This window comes from Haemorhous mexicanus, chromosome 3, assembly GCF_027477595.1.
Source record: "Haemorhous mexicanus isolate bHaeMex1 chromosome 3, bHaeMex1.pri, whole genome shotgun sequence".
In the NCBI taxonomy this organism is placed as follows: domain Eukaryota; kingdom Metazoa; phylum Chordata; class Aves; order Passeriformes; family Fringillidae; genus Haemorhous; species Haemorhous mexicanus.
The window spans coordinates 52,623,146-52,644,280 of NC_082343.1; the positions used below are offsets into that span (position 1 = coordinate 52,623,146).

General features: G+C 41.5%; 1 protein-coding gene across 1 annotated transcript; it reads right to left on the bottom strand.

The window, feature by feature from the left end:
* Positions 1–1,282: 1,282 nt before the first annotated feature.
* On the bottom strand, positions 1,283–17,256 carry LOC132325024 (p53 apoptosis effector related to PMP-22-like). The gene is made up of 3 exons (XM_059841810.1): positions 16,889–17,256; positions 3,165–3,308; positions 1,283–2,909 (listed from the first exon to the last, which is right to left on the bottom strand). Exons 1-3 carry the CDS (start codon positions 17,097–17,099, stop codon positions 2,695–2,697), a joined length of 570 nt encoding a protein of 189 aa, XP_059697793.1. The 5' UTR covers positions 17,100–17,256; the 3' UTR covers positions 1,283–2,694.
* Between the last annotated feature and the right edge of the window lie 3,879 nt (positions 17,257–21,135).

The window sequence follows — 21,135 nt, forward strand, 5'->3', positions numbered from 1 at the left end:
TTTGACTACTAATACCTGTGATACTTCTGCTTGTTGGATACCCACCCACCCATGCATCTTATTCTTTAAGGGAAAGCCTTTCCAGTCAGGGCCTGGGGCAGGGAATCAGGCTACAGTCCCTGATGCTGTGCTGGGGTTGGCAAGTTGCTTCATTCCTGCTCTCTCCCAGGAATGCAAAGTGGCAGTAAGAAATGGGGACTGGGGCTGTGTCCTGCAGAGTCACCAGCCCTGTCACTGCTCACACACCTTTAGGGAGGAGGAGGAGGAGGAGGAGGAAAAGGGAAGAGAGGAGATGATGAAACTGTCAAGATCAGCAAGGGAGAGGAGAGAGGAAGGGGGATGATTGTCAGAGATTTTCTTTGCTTTTTAATTATGCTCTGCTGTCTCATCAAGGTTGGAGTCACACTCCTAAACCTTGTTTTGTGCACCTTTAACCACCTCCAGGCATTTTGCCTGTGTCCAGCTAATGCAAAAGAAACTGTAAACACAAACAGTGGTTGCTTAAGTTCTCTTTAGCTTCCTCAGGGGGTTGCCACATCTGGTGGAGCAAAAGCACTGAGCAGGACTGTGCTGGTTTCCTATTTGGTGAACACGAGTGCATTACCATCCGTGCCAAAAGGAGCTGTAGCACATCATGGCACAGAATCACGTGTGTAGGCACTCAACTCCATGAGCCCATAAGCAAACAGAGCGGTGCACAAGTGTCCACTATTCTCATGTGCTTGTGAACAAGGCCTTGGGAGACTGCCAGCGTAGGACTGAAGAATAATACAAGCTGTAGTTGTGATGCTGGATGTCAAATTTCAGCCAGCACGCTCAGGTACTCCCAGGTGGTGCCTGAGAAGAGGAGGCTTTGGGGGCTTCCACAGTTCCCCACTCTCAGTAGGGAACAAAAGTTAAGACTAATTTTTGAAATAATACATAGATACCATCTTTTATTAGGTGTAATAAGCATAATGAAAATATTTATTATAAGTTTTTTCTCCTGAATGGATAATATTACACAAAGAATTACAAGTCATTTTATAAAAGTTGTGTTCTCGACTGTATTTCACTTTGATTTTCTTCCAGCTAGGAAATATTTTTAAAGAGTATTTACATGTTCTTGCCTAATTATTCCTTGTTGCATATACTCTCCCATTGTTTATAATCTACCCATCTCTCAATCTTATTGATCAAGGTTAGGAGACACTCTATAAAAGTGAATGGAGTTAACTGCTTAAAAAAAACCCAACCAACCAACCAACCAACCAACCAAACAAAAAACTCCAAACAACCCAGGTGAAGCCCTGTGTCTTTATTAATTTTATCTACCAAAATTTTTAACTGAAAAATTTTCCACCTCTAATTTGTTGAAACAAAGAACACTCGGCAGGGCTTTTCATAGTACACAAAATTACAAAATTGCAGATGTGTTACAATTGCAGATGTAATAAACCTCAGTAGTTAAGGATCTAGATGAGACTCCTTTTCCACATCACATATTATCCTTTTTTTTCACTTAAGAGAATTAATTGAATGTTATAAAGTTAGGTTTAACAAGGCAGAAACCAGCAGAGTCTTGAGTATACTTCATTGCTTGCAGTATATTGAGGCTTGAGGCACTGTGGAGTATAGGATGCTGGAAGATGCTTTATGATGTGATTTTCTCTGTGAGAGCTTTAGAATGAGTTGGTAAGGGGTATTTATGCATAAGAAAGTCTACACTTTTTACTTTTAAAATACTTAAGAACAGCACATGAACAAAAAAGGAGCCTTAGTATGATACTGTATGATACTTACACTCACACTGCTCCAGCTCAACTCCTGAGGTGCAGGGACATTATATTTGACCTTTCTACACTGGATAAAAAAGTTGGGCCAGTAGAGCAGAGCATTTTAAAGTCATAGGTTTTGATACAGCAGAAAAAAAATGTCAAGACACCCAAGAAGAAAGCCACACCAGGAGCTTTATCAAACCAGGTCTGCAGGTTGCAGGGGTGGCTTGAAATCCCTTCTGCCTCTGCCCACTCTGAACTGGCACCAGCAATGGCACACCAGGATTCTTAAGGCTTTACTGGTGGTCCTTGCTCATTCTTGCAAATATTTAGAAATAAATACATTCCACATGAATGAGGATAAGTCAAGATGCTGGCTCTGGTAGGGAGCTTTAATCCCTTCTTTACTCTGTCCTTATCTCTGGCTTAAGTGAATGAATGAAAAATAGAAGCAAAGCTATGAAGTGCTAGCTGACTAATTTACTACTTTGGCAGTCAGTGGGTAAATGTTTTTGACTTTTTGAAAATTGTGCAAAATCTTCAGGTTAAAGATGATACAAAATGGAATTTTTCTGAGTTTCTTTCCTTCAGGAGGATGATACACTTTGTTTTGTTTATTGTCAGTTTAATAAGTTTTTCTGAATTTAATTACAATTGTGAATGTATTTAAAATGCAATGGAATCCACATAAACTCCACTCATGGGAATGAATGAGGAGAACCAAGGGGTTTTAACATTTATGCTTTATCTGACCAACCCACATCAGACATGAAGGTCCAAAATAGAGTAGATAACTTTACTGCAGATGCCAGTGCCATATTTCTACACACATTAGAAAAGTTTCCAGCCTTTTCTACTAACATCTGATGACAATATTCTGAAAAACATAGCTAGTCTGTCAGGTATCTCTGGAATGTGGACACATTTTTCCTGGTGCTTATGGGGAAGAGTAAAAATATGTGGGCTTGACATTACCCAGGATCTGATCTTCATAGTTAGGAAGGCAGCAAAAGAAGAATCCCAAGCATATTTCCATAATGGCGGTGGTCCAGCCAAAGCCGTAGGCCCAGCTGAACATATTGATTCCTGTCATCTCAATTTCAGATGAGAACTTTACTGGGTAAATGACCAGGCCCATGATGGAGAACACAGCTGAAGAAACAGGAGAAAACAAAAAAAATGTTTAACACCCAGCACCACTGCCGTTCTCCATAATCCCTGTAGCTAAACCCATCCATGTTTTGGAGGATCTGAAAATCGATCCAGTGCCATGATAGACTTTGATTTTTCATAGAGAGCTCAACTGCACACAGGCAGAGACTTGGGTTAAGGATCACCTGAAGAAAATATCAGTTCTGGTATGGATATTTCTGCACAAGCTAAACTTGACTCCACATGCTGCCTTACCAGCCACAAAAAGCAAGCCTCCGATCCCACGGATGAAGTTGAACCGAAGTGTGTCGATGGCAAATGCTATGATGGCCAGTGCAAAACAGATGACTAGAAGCAGAAAGCCAACCAGGTACGTGGCAGCAGCGGCTCTTCCCCAGGCTGAAATCAGAAGGAAGATACATTAGAAAGGAACAAAAACAAAGGCTGGTTTTCTCTGGTTAGTAAGTAAAGGTTAATTTTAAAACTTGTGAAAAGAGGATCATCTCCCAAGAAAGAAAGCATGGGTGGTTTGTCTCCTCTTGTAGGTGTGCATTTCAGTTCTACAAGAAATCATGCACTAAGTGCAGAATGCATAAAATTCCAGATTGGTCTTCTCATGCAGAATGAAATGGGGGCTTGGGTGAGAGCTTACTGTTTAGTTTTAACAATTAAGAATTAAGAGACAAATAGCTTTGAAGATGTAAAACTGGACACTGTCCTTCAATAGCAAATATTACCTCAGCAGATGCCATAAAACCAGCTTTCTTTTCCAGACAAGAAGAATTAAACTGTCCCTGGAACTAATAAAATCTTCCTTAGAAACAAAGTGTTTTTAAAAGCACCACCAATCTGGCAAACTTAAAGGCATGGAAATAGCCCATAAATGTCAGAATTCAGCGATTTCTGGCTTTCAGCCTTAGTTTAGCTCTGTGTCCTAAATGGAGGTAAGGATTTGGAATCTGTTTTGTAGGGAAATTGGATCTCTGGTTTTAGTCCAAGTTTAGAACCACTGCAATTCAAAAAGCTTGTTCTGGATATTTTTTTTTTAATTTTCAAATTATAAATTTTTATGTTATAACATGTTAAAGCAAAGCATATTGCATTGGCTTAACAACTAGAAAAAATTATTTAATATTTCAAGACTTGAGGAGCAACTACTGCTCAAAGAGATCAAATTTTTCTGGATGTAAAAAAGCCACTTTGACCCATTTTAAAGCCACAAAAAAGCCACTTTGACCCATTCTGTATTAAACTGAGTAAGCAGTTAAAGTCTGCTAGGCATCTACAGACTTCATCCCCTCATCTAAGCCACTATGTCTTTGTCAAGTGTTGGCTTCTAACCAAATATATGCAACAGCAGTGCCAAAAAATTATCACAGCCCAAACAACCCTGACAATAATTACAATTCAACTTAAATGCAGTGCATGCTGTTCAGTAAAAGTTCCCTCTGAAACTGAGTAAGTAACCTATCAATTTGTTTGCTTTAAGCATGGAAGTAATAAAATGCAAAGTGTCCTGTCTTTCCCTTGACCAGAGTCAGGTAAGCATGAAAGCACACAACCTCTCCTCAGTGAGTGACAGCTTGGTGTTCGATCTGTCTTTCCCCAGGGCCCACACCACCACTACTATTAGGCAAGAAAAATGGATCAGGATTTTCCAGCTATCCTTTTCTACCCCTCAGTCCATCAAAACCAATTTCCCTTTTGTTTGCTTTTCAGCATTCTTCCTGCTTTATGATTCCTGCTCTGTTCTAGCTATCACACTATATCTTCAGTTTTATTTCATCTCCATTCTCTTTCTTATTCCACAAGTTTCTGTCTGCTTGTAGAGCTCGTTTTCCCAGTAAACAAGCAGCTGCCTGAGAAGACTGAAAGGGACAGCAATTGTGCTCTTACATCTCATTTTCTAGCCCAGTGTTTTAGCTCAAACTCTTCTTTCTAGGAGTTCACAGAAGGCTCAGAGGCAGAGTGTGCACTGTGGAGACACAGGAGGGAGGACAGCACCTCAGGCAGAGTATCAGAAGAAACAGTCAGAAGAAGAATTTCTTATACTGCTCAATATACCCCATTGAAGGTGCTCCTATTCCCAGTCTCTCTGTTACCCCTTTAAAACAACAAAAAAAAGGGGCACCTGGCCATAAGAGATGCTTCTCAGCAATGGTGACCTTACTGCTCTTGGATACAAGAGTTCTGGATACTTCTGGCAAAAAGGTGAAACGACAAGAACATCTAGAGGTGATGTTTTTCCTTAGGTGCACAATTGCTTGTGGTTAGATACAAAACTCCCAGGCAAAGGAGCAGAATCAGAGCACAGCTGCCTGCCAGCAGGTTGAGACCCCAGGAGTCCTGGGGTTCCACCTCCCCTGCTGCCAAAGCTCAGCCTTGCTTCTCAAGAGCAGCTGATGGTAGAGCACCAAGCCCTGGGGTGGGAGCAGCACCTGGGCTGGGGGCTTAGGGAGCTGTGCCTGGTGGCTGCAGACATGTGGGGTGGCACCTTGCCCATGCCAGCAGCTCCCTCCCCCGCCAGGCTCAGCCAGGTGTTTTTCCTGAAGCAGTGTTCCAAATGCTGTGACTGTATGGAAGCAGATTGGGCACATGCCCAGCCCGCGGGGTACTGGTTATGTGGCAAGAAGAGACATGCTTGTTGCAGGATGCTTACACCATTTGGAGGCATTGCTCAATCACCTAACAGCCAGTTTTGTGGCTCTCAGTTCTACAAAAGAGAAAAAAAACCCCTTCAACATTGGAAGAAAAACAGCACACAGCTCCAAGGCAGGAGAGCATATGAAGAGTGAGTCTCCACAGGGTTTTTTGAAGAAAACTATTCTTAGTTCATCTGCCCTTTGCAAAAAGCAGCAGCTATCAGTACTCTAAGACCACAGTGTGTAATCATCTTACCTTTCTAGAGTAAAAGGTAACAAAGGCTTTGTGCAGCAATAATTGCAACTGTTTCTATATTTGAGATGCTTATTTTATCTTGTGCCAGCCAGGAGTACTAGAGTAGTTTAGTTCTTTACAAATAGACCAAGACTTAAAATTTCTTAAAAATGTCAGAATTAGAAGAATTAAATTGGTCAAAATACACTGACAAGCAAGTGGCTAATTTAGTCCCTAATATTTTCCAATCTCTCAATGTTGTGAGGTTTTTTGTCTTTAATATTGAGTAAAAATATAAATAAATCGTTCTATCTGCAAACTTCTTCTTAAAAATGTGAATTCCAGGCCAAAGAATCCTCACAGGTACAACACCAGTTCAGTGTATTCTTGGCTGTAAAGTGAGGGCAGTTATAACCTGAAAGGGCCCAGTCCACCTGTCACCAAATCAAAAATCGAAACAGAGGGAGCAGCAGGTTACAGGATATCAAACTGAGTTTGTAAAAATATTCAGCAGTTTTTGAGATCTATTTTCTCAGCCCCAAAAATGGTGGTGATCTTTTGGCTGTTTAAGAGTTAAAATGGGCTTGTGAGAAAAGAAACGTGTTTATATAAAAGTGTCCTTGAATACCAGCATCATCCTGTAATGCTTTGGTGCCAGTACCATTTCTCCCTTTTGCAGTTCCTCCATCAGCTGAAAGAACACCAGTGAACACTATGAAAGGCTTTGTGGACAGCTACACACCAGCCACTCTACAAAACTCCTTCTAACTGGCAATTTTATGAGCAATTTGGTCTAAACCAAGACATTGCTATCCCAAACAGGCAAGAGGAACCCATGTTCTCACACCTGTCTCAAGTGAGTAAGGACAGTGCTTGTGATAACAGAGCTTTCTTTGTATGTCAATCAGCAGTGATTTGTGGGAGTCTGGGCTGTCCAAAGTGAATACAGTAATATGTGACCACTGAAAAATGAAAATAAGTGCCTGACTTCTGTAACTCCCTGCTTTGTGAGAAGACCCCTGAGTTAATTTAGAGACCAGAAAGAGGCCTCCATGCCAGGACAGAACTCATGATATCTTATGCGCTACATAATTAGCTGAGACAGAATTCAATAATAACACAGATTTATTACTCTGCTATTAAAGCTAACTCAGTTTGGAGGCAGCATGACTACCTCTTGTATTGCACCATATAAACGCATTCTGATTATCCTGTATCTCGCTGCAGCCATAGGGAAGCTGATGGACTTAATTAGACATCCAGGACTAAGAATATCTCCAGTTTCCTGCCTTCCTGATTTTACTCCCTCACACATTTTACAGTTTATGAAAGTGTAAACACTGTCGGTGCTTCGCACAAAAAATAAACAAACTTTCTTGCTCAGCAGTAAGTTGAGCCAAAACTTTGAACCACCTAAGCTAGTATTTCCTTAGCCTGTCATCTTCATGCTCCAAAAGCTCCATGCTTCAAAAAAAGGGCTGTTGTGTCTTGAAAATAGCATATAACCTTTACTTCCTCCATGACAAATACAAACGCCCAAGTTCCTGGTGTATGTGTTTCAAAACATGGGAAAACACTCACAATAACATTCTCATGTTTTTCTTGATCTGGTACTCCCACACCACATAAACTGCTGAGTCTCTCCTTGGGTGACATTTTCTGAAAGCAACCCCAGAGAGTTCAGAAGTACCGCTCCTTGTATGATCAATAAGAACATACTTCTCCAAATTTTCCTCTTGGCTTGAAGCTAAATACACAACTAGCACTGGAAAGAAAAACAAGTATTTATTGTCAGCTCAAAGACACCAACAATTTTCTAGAGGTTTTTGCTGACTGATCATTTTCACACTGCAGTGAATTGTTTAGCGATTTGAGAAAGGGTAGCTTTAATTCACAAGAACCAGGGAGGGGTGAAAGAAAATGTAACAGACATTTTGCTTTGTTATCCTTCATAACACTGAGGGAAAGAAACATAAACCCTGCAGTTCTAGCTGCAGTCTTGCAAAGCAACTCTTAGGAGAACTAAAATCTGCAGTGGTAGCGATTCATCTCTGTGTTGTACGTAATGAGGATATTTCTAGGCTGAGTTTGCAGAGCTCAACCTGTTTAACATCCCTCTGATTAAAGGGAAAGAGTATTATTTTGGAAACAAAGCTGAACTCACTTGAGTTTCTCAACCTGGCGTTCTTTGTCAGGGTGTGGCGAGCACGGCAGAGCATATGCTTCACTTTGAAAAGGAACTGCTTTGGCCAGGTTTTACCCATATCCCTTTGGCTTGCTCTCCTCAAGAAAGTTTCCATGTGCAAGTGCACGTGTTTGCAGCAGAACCCATGTTCTCTTAGCATGACTCTTACGGTGGTCCATCAAACCCATTAACCCACATCTCTACCAACCAAAGGGTTACAAGCTGCTGGGGTACATGCACACCACTATCATCAGGACTCTGGATTTCCTGTGTTACCTGTACAACAGGACACAGTGCAAAATCCTGTCTTCTGGAAATACTGACTCTGTAACATGCCAGCTGTGGGGAATTTCTGTGCTCTTTCTGGAAACAAATGCACACTATAAGCTCTGCAATTGTTTGCTGGTCACGTGAGCTGGCATTGAAATACCAGTGTGCATGTGTTTGTATACAGCCAAGATAAATCAGAAACTACCAAAAGCAGCTTCTTTTGAATAAACTGCATGTGCAGACTGAAAGCCATTGACTGAAAATGATTTCAAAGGAAGTTTGTACAACTGAGAAAAAGATCACATATTAGTCATGGATAATTTATGAACAGAATAAAATGAGGAAAATAATATCAAAGGTATCATTACAGATGTACTATTTTCTGAGTTTCTGTCTTCATTGCATCTGGATCTTTGTTCAGAGAACTTCATTCTCTGTATATCTTTCATATAGGTAGTCAATACTGGAGGTTTTTCTTTGGATTTTTTGGGTTGAAATTTATACCGTTTGCAGTGGAATACAGAATTTTTAGTCTTTCTGTATGACATCCTCTTTGGTAACTCTGTTCTTTTCCCCCTAGCATTACTTTATTAGAATTCATTGGTTGTTAATATGGATTTCTCATTTAATAACAGAGTACTATCTCATGAAGGTCATTTTTGTGTAAGCCAGAACCAGCTTTTATCTTGCCACTACTTAAAAGACAACCATGGAAACAGAGAATGACCTATTTAGGTTCACATTAGGATAATGTCATGGCCAGAGTTTCTCAAGGATTAGTAACAGGTCCCATATAAATGAGAAAGGATTAGGACATGAGGACAATTACCCCATAATAATGATTTTAGATGACAACACTAAGGAAAAGAACCTTTATGAGTAGTTCTCCTATCAATAAAACCCAGTATACATTAGCAGAAGGCAGTGTTCTGTCCATAGCTGTATGCTAAAATGATAGCTCAGTGTGGCTTGCTGGGCTTTAACTCCTTTAAAGGAAAAACCTATTAATTCCTCACCCTTGACTTCACCCACAAACAAACACAGGCAAAACCTTTATGTAATCTGCAACCCTCCTTTCTTACCGAGGCAAGCAATTAAACTTAGAAGCTATTCTGAGTTGAATTTGAGGGGAGGAGCAGCTACGTCTTGAGGGAGTGGTTCAAATTCATCTCATCATAAGCTCAGGCGTGTACAGGCTTGACTTAGAAGCTGGCTTCTGCAAATCCTGCATTAATGAGGGCTGCTCCCTGATGCTTGCTTAGTGCTGGGAAAGCAGAAGGGGCAGAAGGGGTAGAGCCATCATCAAAGGGAGCACCACGGGAGTAAGTTAGAAATTAAATATAATGCACACACAGTGCCTCAAAATGAAAGGTTTGCTCACGAGAGAGTCAGGGAGTACCCCTATCACACATTCTCTTCAGAAGTAGCTGCACACACTGGGAAAATCTCAGGATTAAAGCTCAGCCTCATACTGCTATAACATTTTTTTTCCTCCTATTTTTTTTCCTATTTATTTTAAATTAAAGCAGGATTACTTATACTTGGATGTGTACATGGGGTTTGGGAGGGTCAGGTAAATAAAATAGGTAAGGTATTGATTAATCGGTTCATTTACATAAGCTCAGTTAATGAGACTAGCAAGATGTACCTGATCCCTAATTGCCACTGAGTGGGTTGAAATATTTAATGTGAATTAAACAGCATCGATTTCCATGATAATACAGGCTCTGAACTAGGTCTTTTAACCAAAACAGTAGAGTGGAACCTTTTAAAAAAAGTTCTTTTTAAGTTTTACATTCCCAAAGTCATTTGGGACTAATGAACACTGAATTTACATCTTATTTCCATGTGCACCAAGAATTATTGTCACTCTTGATCTGCAGTTTTCATGCTGTGAGCAAACTTTGTTCTGAAACCTTGATGAAAATCACCTTTAGCGCCAGGGAATTTCCCACTAACAGACAGCAGCTGTGAACCTGGATCTGATTTTCTGATAGAAGCAAAATTTTACTATTTGCAAAATAAAACCCTCAGAATATAAGCAGAAGTCATGCTCTGTACTCATAAAAATATATTGAATTTATTTACTCTTCTTGTTAGTGAAACAGCTTTTCAATGCATCCTGAAAATCTTTGTCCCTTGCTGCTTACTGCTGATGAGGTTGTTAAATGAACTGCACAGAGACTTCCTATTTTTCTGGGGCCTGATTTGGGCACAGCATGCATATGTCAGCACAGTAGGTGACATTAGATGTATTCAGTTTCAGATTAGTAATTCAGCAGGACTGAAGTGAAGTATAATTTAGTACTAGTAGAAGGAAGCCAGATACGTCTGGAACACAGGCTAGTGTCAGCACTCCACAAGCTACTTTGAGTTCCTGGGAATTTTTGAGCAATGAGTTATTTTGTAATGGTACTTGACAAAGAAGAAACACGGCATTACAATGCTCATTGAATCAGTGTGTTTGAGGTGTCTCAGAACAGCACAAGCTGCCAGCAAAAACTGATACAGAAATGTGAAAGAATGTTCTGAGAGTTTAGTTTCTTTTGCTGTTTAACACTTTCTCACTTAAGTAATATGTTTAAACCTACCCTGGAATTTGAAATGCATCTTGCAGCCCTTATCACTGCTCAGACCTGGAGATGTTCTTATGGAAATGCTGTATTAGATTACGTCAATAAACTAGAGGAACAGATGAGGTGAAGAGGATTGAGAGTTTGGCCACAAGTTTCCATATGCTGTCAGCAGAGATGCCTCCTATGTAAGGGAATGGAATCCTCTCTTCAGGACTTAAGGGCCTGAAAATGCAAAGTGTTGAGGATCTTCTCAAAGTCCTCAGCACCAGCAGTTCATATGTCCTGATGGGCAGATGAGAATGTTCCACATGACTGCTATTTTTCCACATAATCTAACTGTAATTATTAAGGGAAGGCTGGATAATAAACAGTGGGATTACACGTTCAATTGCTCTCTGGAGCGTTAATTGCTCAAGAGCATTACTATTATTTAGAAAAGAATCTGATTAAATGAATCTGTCACTGAAACTATAAAAGTACAAACTCTTAAACTACCAGGGAAAGCACACAAGAAATTGCAGATAAGGAATAAAAATTTCCATGGTAGTTAAATGCTCTGGCCTTGATTCCCTTCTCTTATACCTGTTTAGAAACAGTGGAGTGTCTTCTACAAGCTGGAGAAAAATCAAATGTTTTCCTTCCTTTTTGCATCATTCCTTACAAACACTGTTGTGATTTTTTCATTAGCTATATGTTTAAAAATGTATTTTTTGTCATTCTAAGCTTTGAATAATTATTGAGTATTCTACATTATTCAGTAACTAATCTTGTAATCTCATTTCTGACTGGGAAATCCCAGGGAACATTATACTTTAAGGAGAATGATGCCTTAGGAAATCATATGCTTCTCTACACACTGTCATTAAAACTACAGACAACCACTATATATAAATATAACTATTTTATGCTACAATACAGCAGGAACAGCAGCAGCCTTTTGTTTTCATTTCACCCTATGCCAAAGGAATAGAGGTTTGCCCTTTAATCCAGGCCATGCACAGAACAGAGCTGGGCTCCATCCTGGGCTCTCCCACAGGCTTCCTTGATCAGCTCAGAAACCTCCCCAGCCTCTTTCCCAGCTGCAAAGACACTTTCACAAAACTACTTGGATGTTACCAAACTCTGAAAGCTGTTAAGTGCAGAACCTTGACTTCAGGAAAAATCTGCAATAAAGGCTCAGTGACTTGAGCTGGTCCCTACTTCAAAAGCACTGTTACTTGTTTCCTTCATTTCTGTTTTGATGTACAGACACCTTCAGATGCCAGAGAGACACTGGGACATCTTGTTTGTCCTCCATCTGCTGTACCCCATCCTGTCCCTCTGAAAATATCCCCATGTCACCCTGCTCAGGGTGCTTGCTTTATCTTGGGGCAAGTAAGGGTTTCCCCATGCTGGTATTAGGTGCTGGCTGTCGGATGTGATGGGAATGTGGGGGAAGGAAAAACAGTTTTACACAGGTAGTGTGGCAGTGGCAAAACTTGGTGCCTGGTCTGTCCTGTGCCCCAGGTGTAATGAGCCACTGCTCTGATGGAGGTCATTTTCCAGAGGGAGAGCTGTGTGGCCAGCAGTGCAAGGCCACTGGTAGGTGCCAAGAGAGAGACTTTGGAAACTGATCCCAACTACACCATGTAACCTTGCTGTTGTATGACTACTTGGGTATTTTTAGTAAGTGATTTCCATTTTGTTCTTCCTCCAGGATAATAAATGGTGCTTCACTGCAGCAAAAGATTCCCTGGAAACAAAAGCCTGGTACAGGCAAAATGGGGGGGGGAAATCTACTCATCAATGGGGATGCAGAATATTTATTTTCTCAAAAGGATATTACTTTTGCAATATTTCCTTCTTTCACTTATCCTGTAGCCATACTTATCTGCTGTCATATTTGAAGTAGATTTTGTTCATTATAATCATACTATACTAGCCTTCTTATCTTGTAGTATTGCATTCTTATTCATAGATCAAAATAAAACTGGATATCTAGAACATAGTTGCCCATTTTTTGCCTGGAAGACAAGCTGCATAAAGGGGTCCCTTCCAGAAGGCAAAATCATTCATTCCTCCACTAATCTCCACAGCCACAAATCCCTCCACACATCCCAGGAAAAACCTATAATAGCTTCTTATAATAATAAAACATATATTACAATGTGAAAATAACTGAAGATGTGCATTTCACTTGCCATATGGAAATGCCTTTTCCTGATTTTTTTCCCCAAGATCTCTGTTTGCACTATGCAAATAAGATGATCTCATCAACATGCACTTTAAAATTTCAGTTGTTTTGATGGCAGCATCTGCAAATGGAAGAACTGCAAGGCTGGATGGAAGATAAGAAAGGACAAGTGTAGTCACTAGTTTTTCAACCTTTGTGCATCACATTCAGACTAACAAAATCTGTTATTTCCCCCCATATTATTTATCTTTATTATGTATTTACCTACACGTTTAAACATCTTCAAAGCCTGCAGCGGAATAAATTACATTCTGAAGAAATGTCTCAGGTCTGCAAGACACACCTTGTTCAAGACAGGTTATATAGCCAACGAACAAGAAAAACAAAGGAGTGCTGTGCCAGCATTTATGGGGTTTAACCTGTACATCTTCTTTGTAAGCTCAGCCATGTCCCACAGAGGTACATTCCATATTGCTCATTATCTATCCAAAAAGTCTTAATTTCTCTTTGTATGTGTTCAAGCATGTCATCAGATTGAGCCCTTTGTTTTTTCAAGTGCAAGAACAATGAAGAGCAAGAGCAATGAATGTCTCAGCCCCTCATCCTAAATTTCCTGCATTTTGAGTAAGTGTCCTAATGCACTGGATATTTTTTCCTAGAAAGTTCTATTTATTTGAACTATATAAGCTTGAAAAGAAACAGTCTTTGATAAAGTCTACATGGGTGTCATATGTTTGATGGACCTGAAGTCTTAGAAAAGATAACAGTCTATAAACTCTTCATATTCTCACTTTCCACAGAGCTCATAAACTTTGCAAGAGACCACAGGTTAGCAGATGCTTTCACAAAAGGTAAGTTACTCCACTGCCTTTTCAAAAAAAAAGAAAAAAAAATCAAAATCAAAACCTCTGAACTGTACTGATACAGCCAATGAAATATTTAACATTCTTCCGTTCAAATATAATCAACCTCAGTGACACTGGGTTTTTGCCTTTCAACTGTATAAACATATCTTGTTCCAAGCAGCCGAGATTCAAGGGGAATTATAAACATTGCACGTGCAGAATTTGATTTGAATTTGCACATTATAATTAACAACTTGCAAGGATGTTGCAATTATATCTAATTATGATAGGATGAAGATGACTGTAGTGGATTAAGATAACTACACTGTCCAAGTCATGTTGACAATATTTGCTGGCAGCTGCTGGGGTACACATACATATAATGTTTATCAGTGAAACCACCTCTGCAAGAGGGCCAAATTTCAGAAGCTACCCAGCCAGCAGCAGATTAGGCAGGGAAGCTGAGAGTAAAGGTCAGAAGAAACAAGATGGAAACTGTGGAACAGAGGGGGAAAAGAGATCTCATCTCAGGAATGCTGTAAAACATTTCTGTCCTTTATGTTTACATCACCTCCTTGTCTCTGTGCTCAGGAAGGCGTGTAATTACACTTTGTTTAACCAGCACTGTGTTTAGCTTGGCACAAAGTTACACATCCCACAGAACATGATGCTGAGTGCTTGTTTTCCATGACCTTTCTGGAGCACAGAAGATAAATTTAATCCCAGAATTACTAAAAGCCTCTGCTTCATCACTAAGGCAGGTACAATCAGGCTCAACACAAGACCTGCATGCTCACAAATGAGATGCTCTCATGGCCTGGTCTTTTGGGTGAAATCCAAGACCAACATCAGCCAGCTCTGCCCTGCACGAGAAAAGGTGGGAGTCACAAAAGAAAAATCCCAACCCCGCATCACTGAGCGTGGAAAAATGGAGAACAGGATTGGATCTGAGCACATCCCACTTCTGTCAAGAAGGGGTCTAAGGGAAAGGTCTGGAAAAAATCAGGACAGTGACATGAGTTAACAGTCAGGTCTACAGTCCTCTTCTTGATCAGGGATAACTCACCCCCTTGAAGGGCAAGGTCTGCATTTTAATGGCATAATCTGGCAAAGGCAGAAGCCTGGCAGCATAACCCACTCTTACCTGGCCTTTCCACACCTTGTTTACAAACAGCCTTCACATATTCTCCCACTGGCTAGGTGACTCCATTGTGCCAGACATATTCAGGAAATTTTGTCCAGGAGGATTTTGAGGATTTGCTTAGGCTTCCTGAGTATTTAATCACCTTGAAGAGTTCAAGTGATAGATGCATGCCTATTGAGGGCATTATGCAGTCATGCAGCTCACAAACAGCATTTCTAATGCTTTCAGAAGAGTCAGTGGATTCTCCAATGTACCCACTGGATAATGTCCTGTATGTGTGAACCAAGTCCACAATGTTTGTGTAAAAAGTGCTGGACTTACTGTGGATGTGATTCATGGTAACCCCAGACATTGCAGGACAGTCCACACAGAGGATGACCTCCCTGCTTTGTCTGTAGATGCTGTCCAGTTTCCAGGGAAACTGTGCATGCAGCTGCAGAATTTAAAGCTATCAGAGTGAGTCACGATAAGGAAGGAAGTGAAATGCCAAACACCTATCTAAGTCCTAGAAGTGAGAAATTTCTCCTGTTATCAAGAGAAGCAAGGTGAAGCATCTTGGTCTTTCCTGTCCATTTAAAGCTGGCATTCTCCAGGGCCCAACTTGGGAGATCAAGAGGAGGGCTCACTTTTCAGGAAACTTAGGAGGTAATTCAGGATTGAGAAGTCCCCTACTAAGCATCATGTTCTTTCTCCTTCTCTCAAGTGCCACGTAGCAGAGGACCATTAGCTGGCTTGATTTACTCCCAGCCACAGAGGTGATGCCTGAGAGAAGGGCTGGATGGTGATGCTCAGTGGAGCTGGTCATGCCTGGAGCCCTACTCTCACAGAGGCCTGCTGCAATTAACTCATTACAGCTGAATTTTGTGCATAGTAGGTAGAGTTTCATGACATACAATAAACCTTCAGGAACAATTTTGAAGTGCTGTAATAAATGATCCCTGAGATTCCTTCAGCAAGTGCTTTTACTCTTATTTTTAACAAGAAGAGCTGAGATTCTGAGCCCTAGAGAAGAGGTTCTTCCTTGTAATTTGAATGAGCATAAATTTTAAGAACTCATGAACTTCCTTTCCAGCTCAAGCTAACAGCCCTTCATTCACTATTGTTTCAAACCATGGCCAATAGCAAATATACAGAAAGAAAAGAAAAAAGGAAAAAATAAAAAAGAAACAGAGCACATCCAGAGTGACCCTTCTCTTGAGCTATTCTCCCACACTTGTGGTTTATATCTTTTCAAGCTGAAGACTGCACCCAGGTCAGCATGTTTAATAGCATGCTTTACCAAAACTTTGTACGAACAAGAAATCCTTTCATCTTTTAAAGCTTTCTTTCATAATCACAAGGAGACTCTTTCACACGACCCACCTACCGGAGCAGTTTCAGGGCAGCATTCTGTAGCCTGACACTCCCTGGGAATACCTTGCTGCCATCTTACATTTTTACCTCCCTGTTTCTGGCACTCAGACGTGCTTGTCAGGCTAATGCCAGGCTTCCCCACACAGCTTGTTGCTTGGATGTTTGATCACCGGGAGCCGTTAAGTTTTGAGAAGCAGTGATTAGTGAGAACAGATTCCTTGTGAATCGAGATTCTGGTCTAGTGGGACCAGATTCTTCTGAGAGAAGAAAAAAATCCTGTATTATTTTTTGCACTGGTACCATACCATGTGTGGGTTTTTACATATTATGTAATCCTCTAGGTTTTTTTTCTGCACGGGGTGTTGAAGGGATTTTATTTCTTCACCAGGTTAGTCAAAAGCCTCGGTGTACTTGGTGACAGTCCCTATTGCCCGTGGCTTCATACATAAATGCCAGGTATTGGGTGATGCAGTTAGGAGACCTGCAGGAAGGTGACCTTGGGGAATGTGACCCTCTGCTTCAGAGCCTGCTCCCCGCCACCCCTGTCGGCGCTTACCGTAGCCCATGAGGGACTCGCAGCTCCATTCCCCGCCCTGGTCAGCCCTCCTGCAGATCTGCCACAGCGACGCTTGCAGCACGTAGGGCAAGGTCTGCGACTCCAGCCAGCCCCAGCCCGCCAGCGCGATGATGCCGAAGATGACCCCGATGCCCAGGAGCAGGGGCAGGATCCATCTGCAGCGCGTGTAGTCCAGGCCGTACTTGACCATGGCTCGGGGCAGGTGCTGGCAGGACAAGGCCTCTCTGCCTCGGGCTGGGCCGCGCCAGGGGAGCGATGCCTGCCGCCGCTGAGCTCCTGCAAAGGCGCTGCCGGCACCTGAGAACGCCTGGGCAGATGTTGGGGAAAAGCTTTTCAGCCAGGACAGACACAGCAGAGAGGGAGGGAGGGAGGGATGGAGGGAGGGAAGGAGCTCCACCTAGATTCAGATGAGTAAGAGCTGCCGCTGAGCAATAACCAGTTCAGCTGGGGAGAAGCTTCGAGGCTGGGTTTATCTGTGAGATCTTCTCTGCCCTGCTGACTAGGTAACAAATCAGGAGATGTTTACCCTCAGCATTTAACACTTTCCTTCCTGACATCCCCACTAGATGCTGTGATTACACCTTTCCATCTTCTAAGGGATTTGCATTATGGCAGGAGAAAGCAGAGACGAGAGGGAACTGTTTGCACGACACGGTGGATGTTTCTGAGACTTGCCACCTGGAGGCTGTGAGCTGCCTTTCTAGGGCTCCATTTAAAACTAAAATCATGCCTTATTTTTTACCTTATTTATGAGTATTAAAGAAATTCCCATAGCTGTTATAAAGCTAAGGCAATAAAGAATGTCACTGTTGGCTCTTCCCCTTCTGGAGCATAGGTACAGAGGAAAAGAAAAATATAGTATGATCTGGATAGAGCCTTACTGGGAGAACAAAAGCAGAGTTGTGATTTGACTGAGCATCAACTGACAAGCACTCCCTGAGCGTGGATCTGGCTGTACAAGCAGTGCCTGGGGCCTGTCAGAGCCTGTCTGCAGCTGCTAAGGGTGCAAGGCAGAGATGAGCCATCACCTCTCCATGCCCTGGGAGGACACCCAGCCTAGTGCGGGGCAGAGCTTCCTGTCTGTCGGCTCAGGAGCGATATTGCTGTGTTCCCTGCACTCTCCCTTTGAGCTAACACGTGCTACAACCTAGTATTTTGCTAGGGCCCAATTACATTTACATCTGGAAGCAGCTGCAGCCCTTGATCAAAGCTGGTTTGTGTGAAACACAGTTAAGCCCAGAGGATGCAAAGTATCCTTTACTCCCATGGTGGATTTTGTCAGGTAGGGCTGCATCCAAGTACTGACCTCGTTTGCTCAAAGAAATTTGTTATTGTATTGCAGCTGTCATGGTGCAATGTGACAGCTATGAACTGTTTGTGAACTGCAAACCCCGTAGCACTTTTCTGAATTAATACTCATAAATCAATAATGGCCTAAATAAAGGAAATTAATAATTTACATTGTGCTGATACACTGTGCCTGAAGAGGTATTGAGCTTGAACCAAACTGGAACATCCACAGCAATGAGCTGCAGCACAGTGAAGAAGTAGTAACTCCACGAAGAATTAGATTTGAAGAAGTAAATTTGACACCATGCCTTATCTCTCGTCAGATACCTTATTTACCTCCTGGTAGATTAGCAGTGGTGCGGCTGCCTTATCTCTTATTCTGGCCAGCTGAAGCATCTTGCCAGCAGCTTTCCTGTGGCACAGACAGTCCAATATCCCTGTGGCTGTGAGAGGTCCATCAGGGGTATCCAACAGGCCTCTGTGAGAGCAGGAGACATTTTTACTGTTTTGACCATTGAATTTGAATGTTGCTGAAAGCTACAGCCAACTATGAAGACTCCTCAGCTCCTGTTTTGAGTTGGAAATAAGGGACAATCTCACTTTTTTTTTTTTTTTTTTTTTTTTGGTAAAGTGAACTTTATGGAACAATTTCATTAGAATAGAATGTATCTTCCATTGTAGCCTACATTTGTGTGATCCCCAGGTGCCAGGTAGGCATTTACTGAAGGATTTGTCATCAGTTTCTGTCACAGCTCACCTGTGGATGGATGCATGCTGTCAGAAATGTCAGCATTTGCAAGGTGATACCACAGAGAACATTATCATGTTGTGAAAGAAAGGTGAATAGTGTTCAGTCACCACAAATGTTTCTGTGTCTTGCCCACCTTTGTCATCCTTAAGCAACTCAGAATTACAAGCAATCTTCACATTCAATAAAAGGGTAATTTGAAATATCTTGAACAGTAGAGAGGGAGATAAATCCAAAGGTAACAAAAGGATGTATCTATCTCATGTAATTCTGATACTCCTATGGCAAACAGGGAAAAATGATTGATGAAAAAAGTGAAGTGATGACTAACCTTCACCATGCTTCATCTTTTACAATGTATAAGCTGGTGTTTACATGAAAGTAAATGCTTGTTCTCCTTCTCCAGTTTCTGTGGATAGACCCTCCCGGCTAACACCAACATCATCTATTGAAAATAAAGATATATTATCAGTGCTAAAACTGTTAGATTGTAGAGCACTTTCTACACCTAAAAATATTGCTAATGAATCTTCATTATTACTTAAGGTAACCAAGTAAGCAGGAGGATATTGATAAAGCAAACAACTCTACAGCATTAGAGTTAGAAATAAAAATATGCCTTTTTCAGCCAAGACACAAATGGTTTTCTTGGAAGAAAAGTGGTAGAAGAAGCTAACAAATCTCTGGCAGTGTATTTTCATTCACCTTTAGTCTCTAGCTGGTCCGCTGAGCTGTATAAATGACTGGATTGGCATAAACTGACCGGCTGTGGTACATGATCGTGACTTTTGCAGCAAGCATGTTTTCATTCTCTTACAGTCACGCTGCTTATAAACAAGAAGTCCCCAGGGTTTGAATTTATAAAGCTTTGCTAAAATTGTTTTATCATCTGTTCTCTTGTTTGCTGTCTTACATCTAACAAGTCACTCTGAGCATAAATTTCATAACTATTGCTACTATCTTTATTAATCTATTTACAACCATAGCTCCTTTTCTTTTGTCGGTAATGCCAGTCTACTGTTTCCCTTTGGGAAGGGCTGGTCTGCAGTTATTGTTACAACCACAGCCCAAAGAGTGACACAACTCAGTCAGCCAAATTGTACCTTATGGTCACTGCCTGTACCCTGCATCCCCTGGGCACTAGTGTTCTCCATGTGACTAATATTTCATCCATAGCAAACACATGTAGAAAACGACCTGTAGACATCATTGTAGAAATCATCATGTAACAATACATTCTGAACAAGACCTGACTTTACATCTTTGCAAAATAAAAACGCCCTCCTGCAAAAATGCACACAGTTGAGATCTTGTAGTTCTGCTACACCAACCCTTTCTGAGGAACTCTCCTGCAGTGGCCAGGCACTGTGACTTCTCCATGATGCTTATGATGACCAGGGGAATGGTGGGTGCTCAGTCCTGCTGCTGTACACTTGGGAAAGCTTTCCTCTATCTGTCCCACACAGCACAGGAAAGCTCTGCAGATGCTGGGTACTTCCTCTCTTCACCTACTGCTGAGGAGAATTCCCACAGGGTTTTGATAAGGTTTTTAGCAAGAGTCATCCAGGACCAGCTTGCTGCAGGGCCTCTGAAGCCTGCCCCACATGTAGCACTGTGTGTCTCTTGTCTGTAAAGCAGGCTTGCCTGGACAGGACAAAGGCTTAGGCTTAGAAGGGCTTGCTTCCTCTCCTTAGCAAGGCTACGTGTGCAAACCAGTAAGTGTTAACACCTGAGATGGAAACATGGGGCAGCATCCAAGACTAATTTATGTGAGCAATTCAAGACTGTATTGGGAAAACAGAAATAAGGAGAACACAGTATTAGGAAAGTACAAAGACTCTGTGTGCCTGAGCATGGATTTAATTGTCAGCTAGTTTTTGCTTAAGGACACAATAAGATGTATATTGGAAAAAGGTTTAATCCCCAGGAATTTCCTACAGAGGCTCTGTAGAAGTTTAATCATTTCAGTCAACTCCCCCTTCTTCAGGCAAAAGGCTGAAATCAAGGGTGTCCTGTAAACCAGCTACTCAGTGAGGAGCTGAGATGGCCTCTGGACACTTGTAACCATTGTGAGTGTCTGAGTGTCTTTTCCTTGAGTGTCTGTATTTTCCTTGAGTGGCTGTCAGGAGCACAAGCTCTCCAGTGAGCACACAGAATCTTAGAATGACAGAATCATACATATAGTTGT